General features: G+C 44.0%; 1 protein-coding gene across 6 annotated transcripts in view; it reads left to right on the plus strand.

The window, feature by feature from the left end:
- Nucleotides 1-10,805, plus strand: part of LOC135385840 (ATP-binding cassette sub-family G member 1-like) — a 97,798-nt gene extending 86,993 nt beyond the window's left edge. For all 6 annotated transcript variants that reach the window (XM_064615406.1, XM_064615403.1, XM_064615405.1 and 3 more), the window contains 2 exons: nt 5,164-5,319; nt 7,651-10,805. In XM_064615406.1, coding sequence (XP_064471476.1) covers nt 5,164-5,319; nt 7,651-7,998 — 504 coding nt within the window. In that variant the 3' untranslated portion in view covers nt 7,999-10,805. The remainder of the gene's footprint in view (nt 1-5,163; nt 5,320-7,650) is intronic.
- The last annotated feature ends 300 nt before the right edge of the window (nt 10,806-11,105 follow it).

Below are 11,105 nucleotides of genomic sequence, written 5' to 3' on the forward strand. Positions count from 1 at the left end.
ACACACAGGCAGCAATGCAACAAATACTACTTAAAAGTGTAGGCCAGCGAAAATAATTTTAACGATAGGTAAACAGTTGAATGACAGTGGACTAAACAAGTACCGCGCATTTACCAACGTCTTTCAGCAAGTTACGAAGTAACGCTGCTGAGCAGTCGATTAACGCAGATGATGGCGCACCAAAGCACTCTCGAAGTAAAGTAACGAACACAACTGAAAGGTACAGGCCAGCCAGCCAGAGCAATTTTAACGATAAGGGAAACAGTTGAATGAAAGTGGATTAAGCAAGCGTCGTACATTTTTTAACGTCCGAGAACAAGCTGCGAATTAATTCTGCCGAACGGTCGATTAGCACAACTGATAGCGCACCAAAGCACACACGAAGCAAATTTACAAATTCAACTGAAAAGTGCATGCCAGCCATTTAGAACTGTTTTAACGGAACATAAAATGTTGAACGAAAGTGCATTAAGCAACTACCTCACATTTACCCAGACCTGTAAAGTAATTAATTACAAGTAATTGAATTACTGTAATTAATTACTTTCTTCATAATAAATTACTTCTTGAATTACATTAGGTTTTATGTAATTGTAACTGTAATTGAACTACTTTTACAAGTAACGCATAACGCATTTTCAATTACTTTCGGAATTACTTTGAACGCTATCTGGGAAGGCCCAATGTTTGGGTCAGTTCCACACCTTTTTTTTTTCTTTTTTCACAGTGATTACCCAGAGACTCGATTCAGATCGGTACATTTTTCGGTACAAATTTTTTTACATTTGAATGTGGAAGGAGAAAAACTCTTGCGCCTTGGGAAAAGGAGTACGAATGGTGGGTATCGACCCGCACTTCAGAGTCGTTAGAGTGCTTGAAAGATCTTCCTTGTGTGCTCGAGGTGTTCATGAAGTACAATGTTGGGCTGCCCAGCAGTGCACCAGTGGAGCGCGTGTTTTCGGTTGGTGGTCTTGTTATGACAAGGAGACGTGGCAGCCTTGCAGACAAGAACTTTGAGAATACCTTACTCTTAAAAGCCAATGGACGTTACAAGCTGCACTCATGATCCGCACTTTGTTCACATACATGAAGAAAGGAAGCCTTTTGACTGTGATGTTCGGTGTTTCTCTAACATGGCAAGAGACTTGTCCTTGTGTAAGACTTCTCTAACATGTTTCTCTACCACAAGCCTACCACCATCTTTCAGAACATGCGCAATAAATGTGTACATCAAATCTTGCAGTTTGCACGTCGTTTGCCCGTTGCAGTCAACTTTGTGAATGTAATTCAGTGTAATGCAATTACTTTTTCAGTAATTGTAATCGTAATTGAATTACAATAGAAAATGAGTTATTGTAACTGTAACTTAGTTACTTTTGTGAACATGTAATTGTAATCGTAATTCAATTACTTTGGAAAAGTAATTTTTACAGGTCTGCATTTACCAAAGCCCGAGAGCAAATTTACGTATGCGTATTTGACACTGTTGAACAGTCGATTAGCACAAGCGATAGCCAACCAAAGCCTACAAGACGCAAAGTAACAAACACAACCGAAAAAGTGCAGGCCATCCATCCACAACAACTTGAACGATAAGTAAACGGTCCTGTGAAAGTTTAGTAAGGAATTACCGCACATTAATCAACGTCCGAGACGAAATCGCAAATTAACTCTACGTCGATTAACACAGAAGATAGCCCACTAAAGCATACGAGAAGCAAAGCAACAAATACAAATGAAAAGTGCACACGTACACATGTACACGCGAAGCAATGTGACAAATGCAACTGAAAAATTTCTGACCAGCCAAAGCAATCTGAACGATAAACATTGAATGAAAGCGCATTAAAGAAGTACCGCACATTTAGCAAAGTCCGAGAACAAACCGCAAATTCACTCTTCTGTACAGTCGATTAGCACAGATGATAGTCAACACACACGAGAAGCAAAGTAATAAGCACAACTTTAAAAAATGCTGGCGTACCAGAACAATTTTAACGAAGTAAAATGTGTAATGAAATGTGATTAAGCAAGTGCCGCATATTGAACAACGTCCGATAGCAAGCTGCGAATTAACTGTGCTGAACAGCCGCTTAGCACAAATAGCAATACGACGCCCATGGAAAGCACGGCAACAGATACAAAGGAAAAGTGCAGGCCAGGCAGAACAATTCTAAAGATAAGTAGAGCTAAATGAAAGTGGATTAAGCAAATACTGCATATTTACCAAAGTCCGAGAGCAAGACACGAATTAACTCCACTGGGGTCGGATTCACAAACGCGATCGTAAGCAACGCTAAGATGCGCTAAGACGTCGCAGCCTGCGACGCGCGTACGACGGCGTCGTAAACACGATTCACAAAGCTACCGTAGTGTAGAGCGTACGTCTTTTCCAGAGGAAGTTGCTCATTTTACTGTCACGTGCAACTCTGAGAGAAACAGCCAAAGGTTGCGAGACTATGTTTTCGCTATGGTAACGATGACGAAAATATGCAATCGTATACCAATTATAGTTGTCCAGTCAGAAGAAGTCGTCCGTCCCACACGTGCTTTCGGTCTTTCGGTAGCCAATGAATGCCATGCAATCACTGTCGAAACGCTTTCGACGACCCAGCAGGGACATTCCCAATATGTTCGCCTGCGGGCTTTTATGGCTTTTTTTGCCTTTCTTGCAGACAATTTAGAGGAATGTTAAAAAAATTTTCCGGGGTGTCTCGGCGGGGTGTAGGGGATGCTTGAAAACTCCCTGTGACCCGATTTTACGTAGAACAAAATTGAAGCATTTGTTGAAGCTTAAAAAAGTGCGTCATGGACACTTCGGGGATTATCTCGAACGTTATGTGGCAAAGTGCAATGCGTGGGCGTGTATTACGGAGTCTTTGTTTGCCGTCTCCAAATCCACCGCTGCCAAATACGCCGCCATCTTTCTTCGTAAGACAGCTCGGGAGCTCTCGCAGGATTCCGCCGTAAGCTGAGAAGATTTTGCGACGCGTGCCCTTCGTGAATCTACACTTCGTCGTATCTTTCCCGTACGACGGAGTTACGACAGATTCCGTCGCACGAGCTCTTTGTGAATCCGACCTCTGAGCAGTAAATTGAGAAGAAGTATAAGGGTATGCTTTCTCCTGAAAGTGAATGATTATTTAATTTGTTTTTCCTTAACAAAGGTATCAGATTCTGCTTCAACACACTTTTTAGTCGAAGTGCTTTTCCCCTGGCTTTTTCAACTCTCTCTCTTTTGTTCCCCTTTTTCATTTTATTGAAGAAAGGATTCGAAATATTCAAGATTCGTAAGATTCGGGGATTCGCAGAACCTTCCTTTGGTTCGGATTCGGAAAATTCTGGATTAGTCCCATCTCTAATTGTAACGATAAGTAAACAGCTGAATGAAATTAGATCAAGCAAATACCGCACATTTACCAACGTCCGAGAGCAAGCTGCGAATTAACTCTTCGTCGAGAGCGGAAGAAGAGGGTTGAGGGCAGTTCTAACTCGACCCCTGGCAGCAAAAACAAAAAAAAAAAAACATGAAAGCGAAAACTCTTGCGGCGAGCGAACTCCTCCGTTGTGCGTCACCCGAACACGCAGCTCGTGCTCTGACAGCAGTACCCGAATTTGTCGCTCGGGTTCGGGGCAGAAATGAGTGCCTCAAATGCTTTACCCGAACTCGCCAACAGGTTAACCAATGCACGCGCGAAGCCAAGTAAAAGTCCAACTGAAAACACGCCGGCCAGCCAGCCAGAGCAGTTTTGACGATCAGTAAGCAGTTGAATGAAAGTGCATGAAGAAAGAACCCCACATTTACCAGTTAATCGAATTAGCTCTGCTGTGCAGGCGATTAGCACAGATGATAGCTAACCAATGCACACAGGAAGCAAAATAACAAATACAACTGAAAGTGCAGGCTAGCCCGCCAGAACAATTTTATCAATAAGTATATCGTTGAATGAAAATGGATTAACGAAGTTCCGCGCACTTACCAACGTCCGAGAGCAGGCTGCGAATTAAAGGAGCAATGAGTTTACATTTACCTTCGCTGGAAATCCTGCCTCACCTGTCGACCTGTCCAGCAAGGGTCACCATGCAAAATATTTTCGCTCTGCAGTGCGTTATAGCTGTGCAATCGAATTTACAAAAACAGTCGGAGAAAGCAGCCGCAGACGCCCGACAGGATTCTAGCGTGACGTATTGGAGGCTCCACGCCTTGTTTCTTTGTATGTTCTTCGCCGCAAGTGTGCAGAACAAAGGCCTTGCGCTCGCTCTGTAGGTCACCTATACGCCCATCGTCCTTTCGCGGGAACTCATTTTATTCGATGGAGAACAAAAAGAAAAGGGCTTACCTCAGTGCTCCTTTGAGTATGCTGAACACTCGATTAACACAGGTGATAGCCAACCAACGCACATGAGAAGCGGAGTAACGAATGCAACTGAAAGAGTGCAGGCTAGCCAGCCAAGAACAATTTTATGGATATAAGTAAACAGTTGAATGAAAGTTCCTTAAGCACGTTCCGTACGTTTACCAATGTCCGAAAGCAAACTGCGAATTAACTCATTCGGTGAATTCATAGAGTATTTCAGCGAAATTCAATTACCTGTGGAACTATAAGCGGACACTTGTCTGGATCAATATACAGGGGGGTCCAGTAACCATGATAGAAATTCATAGTAAAAAACGTAGGCCCCGGAGAGATATGCGGTCAAGGGATTTTTTTCTGCCAATAACTTTTACCACATATTGGTAACATTTTGATTTCATTTCAATTGACGGAAAGTTAATTTCTTGAATTGAACTCCGAAATTTCCCAGGGCAACATAACGTTTTCTTTGCGGAAATGGGTTCCCCGTGGTCATTTTACTCAGGATATCACATAATCCCACTCGTAATGCAATGGAATTGCCGAAATAAATTCGCGGAAAATCCGTGGAAATGAGCTCGTGGCGGAGCCAAGGGCTTATTTCTATTTATTTTATTACTAATTTTGATTTCTATTTATTTCTATTATTTCTATCATGGCTGGTGGACCACCCTGTATACGTAATATATTGTCTTCACTGTCGGCCATACGAGGTCATTTCCATTCAGAAGTACAAAAAGTAGCAAACCTCATACTTCCTGTTCGTTTTCTCAGTTGTATGTCCCACGCATTTTGTTCTACCTTGCAGATATGCTGTCCGATGCTTATGATGATCTTCCTTTACTGGATCACATCGCAACCTCCTGTCCTTTGGCGTGCAGCTACGGTGGTTTGCCTCGTCATTCAAGTGGGGTCGGTATCACAGGGTTTAGGGCTTGTGGTGTCAGCCGCCAGCACTGTGCAGGTATGCCAAGTACGGGGTTATTGGTTTATTGGGTTATCGACTTCCCTGGAAGGTGTTGGAGCTTGCTCGCTACCTGGGATAGCCTCGACTGAAACCTTAGAGATAAAACTCTTGTTTATTGGCCACATAACTTCGTTGTTTACCAGATTTTCAACAGCGCTTCTGCAACATGTTTTTTTCGCGTCCAATGTTGGTTCAAAATATGTGTTTTCTTATCGTACGTATTCTGTCATGTCTGATCTATTCAGAATATTCTGCTGCAGCAGCGCTTGTCAGGCGGCTAGTTCCACCTAAGATGTGCGTAAGCACTGTACACATATTTTCGTTTTGGTGGACGGTGCGATTATATTTAGCTGAACACTTGGTAACTTGCGCGTATTTTATACATGTAGCACTGCTTTTGATGCACCTTGCACGTAAAGTAAGGCCGACGAAGACGCACGCTATTAGTCACCTTTTTCACCTGGCATCCTACCTACTCACCTTAACTCATGTCACGTCGAGACTGGGAGGTACCCGGGTTCGAATCCCGGTGCCGGCTGTGCTGTCTGGGGTTTTTCCTGGGTTTTCCTCAGACGCTTTCAGACATATGTCGGCACAGTTCCCTTAGAAGTCGGCCCAGGACGCACATTCCCCCAGGGCGTCAGTCGTGACGTTGCCCACATACGTGAGGCCGACAACGGCAAGCCCTATCACCACCACCACCACCTCACCTTAACCTGCCTACCTGCCCTACCTATGAAACATAACTGTGTCTAGTATACTGTATTGACGTAGAATGTCTTTTCTCTTGGTGGATTTGTTTGCAGGCTTTGTTCCGCAGCGTTCGTCCATAGCACAGCCTCCTCTTCACCCCACACATTCACCCTACTCTCTCATCTCCCAGACCTTCCAACCCTCCTAGACCACGTGACAGTCACACAAACCTCCCCAATGCAGCCTTTCCATTCCCTGTTTTTGCGTCACCCTCGGCGGGTAACAGTACCGGTTCAAACGACGGTTGCTGTGTCGTGGAGTATGAGACGCGAGACGCTTGCTCCAACGTCTGAAGGCGTATGTAGTGTTCTAGACCACGTTAGTGCCTTCAGGAAGAGCAGGGCTGACTCAAGTGTCGCTCCAAGTGAAAGAAATGAAAAATTCACAATTGTGGCAGGCGACAAAATGTACTTTACGCATAAGGGTTTTGTCTAGCATTGATGAAAACAGTTTACAGGTTGGTTCTTGCTCTCTCTATTTTTCTTTTCTTTTTTTTTCTGGAGGAAAAAGTTCTGCTTTAGAATTTGAGGCAGCATTCATGGTACCATGAAGCCACATGTTCGAAGTTTGACGCAGCAAATTATTCCACATCTTTGAGATAGGAACAGCGTATTTTCCGGCGTTATCATGCGCATCATGTAGAACGTTCTCAGTGCACGGAAAGTGTAAACTTGTCAGAGCCCGTGCTGACTTCAGTGCCCTTCTATACTACATTGGTTGTCAACAACGCCAGTCTTTTCAAACGCATGTAGGGATGTACGATGCTCGTCGCCTGTGCTGACTTTGTTCATTATTACAGGTGCTCACCATCAATTAATCCAGTCTTAGCGAAGATGACACTTAATTGAGCAATCTGCCCCGGTCGGACCAGCTAGATGCATGTTCGACCTAAGAGATAGCCAGGCGAGTGGTTGCGCGACAAGTTGACTCGGGGACATTTACGGGGACATTTTTAGCACTTCCTGTTCCGTGTCTTCAGCTTCAGTATGGTTCTTTTACTGCTTTTAATACTATACCCATATGAATAGTTGCGCCGCAAAAGTACTGCGATGCATAGGTGTCGCTCCTTCTATACACTCCATAATAGCGTGAAAGTGGAGCATCTATATAGTGGGGATTATGGTAATTCTCCAACCGATTGTATGGGTAAAATATTGTCTTCAGGGCCACTTCGTGCTTTTGCGTATACTGTTGGTTGTCGATCACGCACCGCGACGAGCACTTCCCCTAGGCCCTGATCACAGGTGCCAATCTCAGGTTTACGTGAAAACTTCAACGATATGAGCACAATTGCAAAAATAACACCTCGTACGCTGCCCTGAAATTTTAATCGAACAAAAAGTGACATGAGCGTGATATTATGTGCACACTGTTCTATTGCCTCGTCTACGTAACTTGCTTCTGACTTGTAGAATGAAGCCGTTCACTCAGACGGAACAAATTTCTTTGTTATTTTTGCTTTCATTTTGTTATAGCTTGTCATTTTTTACCTGCCGTTCCTCGTTTCACTCTCTGACCAGCTGACGTTGTTGAAACCTGTTTTCACCTGTTTACATTTCACTGTTTACATTTCAGACCGGCATGTACATGGCCCTTCCTTCAGCATCTCCAGCTTTTCTGTTCTGTGGCTACTTCGTGAAAGTGGACTCTGTTCATGTGATATTTCGGTGGGTCACATACACGTCCCATATTTACCACGGTCTGCAAGGAATGTTCGCAGCAGTTTATGGCTTTGGCCGTCAACCTCTGGACTGCGACGAGGATACGTTCTGTTTCTTCAGTGAACCGGAGGAAATCCTGCACGAACTCGGTGCTCAAAACGTATCGCTGGTCAACAAGTTTGTCGTTCTCCTCGGAATGGATGTGCTTTTCAGAAGCATTGCTTTAATCATTCTCCTTGTGCGACTCAGGTTAAAGCGGTAGTTCTTGATAGTGAGATCACCTGAGCGAAATGATCTACAGCTCTGGCGGGCACACGGAACGGTTTACAAACAGCATTCGGCGATGCAATTTTAGCTGACGGTGAAGTAAGACAGTATGTGTAGTCATTGAGATGCTTGCGTGAAGAACTCACGTAAACCAAGTAGTTTGATCTGACCTCGGTGCATAAACCTCCTTCCGGATTGGCAGATGTAGTCGCGATCATGGTACATCAATCAGGGAACTGGGGAAGTTTGGCCAGATGCCTGACCCATTGAGTTCGATCGAGCACTTTCTAGTCTTATGAAGCTATATACACAGTTCCTCTGTTTTGCCTAGCACGTTACCAAACGTCTCTATCTATCTAGTAGGATTTTCGGTTGATGGACACTTTTTAAATAAATAAATAAATCTGTCATCTCGAGAAATGACAAGCAACTAGCCAGACCTGTAAAAATTACATTTCAGAAGTAATTGAATTACGATTACAACTACAGTTGCTCTGAAAAATAATTGAGACTGAATTACATTCATTTCAGCAAACGGTGTTTTTTTAGCTGCACCAGATTTTTTTTAAAAGCTATGATAACAGCATAGGTACCAGTTTTGCAGTTGGGTTATACGGCCAGGTGGACATCTTCTTCAAGAGAGTATTTAACTACAAGAAGACTAATTAACTAAAATTCATTAACTCATTAATTACGGGCTTTCGGGCAAAAGTGAGATAGCAGGATGAGAAAAAATCCTCGTTGAAAGCCATTCTTTTTTTTTCTAATCCTGAAACGTACACGTGGGTACGTCCATTCAAATATCCATAGCCGAAGTTCGCTGTGCAAATGAGCACAAACCGAAACCATGCTCCTCAGGAGCGATGGGAGCACAGCGCTCATCCCACGTCAGAGGGTCACGTGCTTAGCGGTGGAGATGATAGGAGCCAGTGCTGATCTGCTGGCCAAATCAACCGCTTTGCGCTTACCTTACCTTACCTTACCTTACCTTACCTTAGATAAGGCGACGCTAATGAAGATCGTATGCTACTAAGGCACACGGTTTTGGTTTCGACTCATTTGCATAGCAATATTCGGCGATGGATATTTCAAGGCACGTGTTCGTTTCAGAAGTTTTGGGAAATTGAGCGGATTCCAACGAGGATGGTGTCCCATTCTGCTATCTCGATCGCTTTTGCACATAAGCCCCTAATGTAACAGTTAACTAATGAATTATAGGTGATTAGTTATCTAGTAGCTACATACTCTCTTCGACAGCATGTCTGCCTGGTCGTATAACTGAAATGCAAAAACTATATTTATTTGCTAGAAATAATTATTACTTCGAATGTAATTACTTACAATAATTGAATTTCTTGCAATTAATTACTTTACAGGTCTGACAACTACACATGCTCGCGAATGTATCTGACAGAGCAAGACTACGTCACGGCGCAGTGATTTGAGATATGCGCAATTTTACAGAGTGGCATCCGAGCTAGAGGAATTTTAAATAGGCTGCCGTGGCGTTCTGCGTCGCATTCTGGAAGCAGTTCAGCTTTAATGCAGGTTAACAAATCTCTTCCGGTTGTGCTTGGATTCCAGAATTTACGTCACATTCACAATTCACGGTCACGCTACAGGTACATATGTGTATCTGAACAGCACATCACACTACGACTACGCTTTAATGTTCTGTTTCCGTCCCCGCCTTGTAGAACCACGTCGGTGATTTACGTGGTTACATGCTCTTATATCAGGACAGAATGTCAGAATCTCGACATTGAGACCGCGATTGAGAAAATCTGCTGGCAGGCGTTGTGTACATAATAGTCCTTTAAGAAGAAATCTTCCCGGGAACAGCACCGCAAAGGGTACTGTCCCGACGACCGTTTTATAGGCATTACCTTTTACCGCGCATAATAGACCTTTTACAATATCAAGCGCCACCTGTGGCACGCAAGGGAACTTCAAGCGCCTTATAGCATTATGAGATGGCCAGAGACGGAGGTAACCTTCCCATTCAGCGTCAGCCGGGGTACTATGGGCCTGTTGCACTAAAGTTTCGTCCGGCGACCGCAGCGCCAACTGTCCTCCTCCAGTGTAGAGCGCCCTTACTAGACGGTCGTGTCCGGCGTGTTACCTGCCTTACCGCCGTACCAGGAACGTTATCTCTTTTGTGGAAATCCTTGCGCCACGATTTTTCAGAGCCGCAGTGTAGGTGATACATGCCTGTATACGGAAAAACCTCCGGCTACGCGACCACAAATAGCGCTGCAGAATACGGTTCGGAGTGCCCCCAAACGTTGTAAAACAGACCCATGCCCAAGCCATAACCGAAGCAGACGACGGAGCAGTGTCCCTCAATGTTCCCATGCTGCTTTGCGCCGCGTGCTTGGTGACGCGCACATCTTCGTAAAATCGTCTATTGCAGTTTCATTAGTATACGTCTGTACAGTTTCGGTTCATACTACAAAATCAGATTACGTTAGGTTCGCAAAACACGAGATATCGAGTACCAGACGGTGGGTCGCCAAAACGGGCCCGTTTGCCCTGAAAGTTAAACAAATATTCCTTTTTATTGGCTCAGCAGCTGTCTCTGTTCAAAGGAAGAGGAACGAAAATAGGAAAATGTAATCAAAGGGCAGCCATGTTCAGGCTAACCATAGGATATAGCTGCTTATGGTTGCTCCATCAGGGAGGATTTACATGCCTCAGCATCTTCACGTCATAGTATGAAACCGTATGTCATTATCTTGTTATGTATAACGATATTTTTTGCGAATGTTGTTCTGAATGCATTAAACCAAAGATTTCACTTGAGTAATGTATGCTTGTTCAGTCAACTCGTGATAACATCCTGCGCAATGCAGAGCCCTGGAAGTGAGTATAGTGCCTATATTGCCTGGAACTGGAAGTGACTACTTGTAAATGGTAGTGGTTTCGTGCAGAGCTCCGCGCAAAGTTGCTTTCCACTTATAAGACTTACGCCAATCAACCCCCAATTCTACTGCTTGGGGTGTCTGTTCTCAAAACGTTTGTCTGTGTCGTACAGCAAGAGAAAACATAGTCATCGTTTAATATCAAGGTAAGAGCCGTAATGCCGTTTTTGCTGTTGAGTTA

The sequence above is a fragment of the Ornithodoros turicata genome, chromosome 2, assembly GCF_037126465.1.
Source record: "Ornithodoros turicata isolate Travis chromosome 2, ASM3712646v1, whole genome shotgun sequence".
Classification (NCBI taxonomy): domain Eukaryota; kingdom Metazoa; phylum Arthropoda; class Arachnida; order Ixodida; family Argasidae; genus Ornithodoros; species Ornithodoros turicata.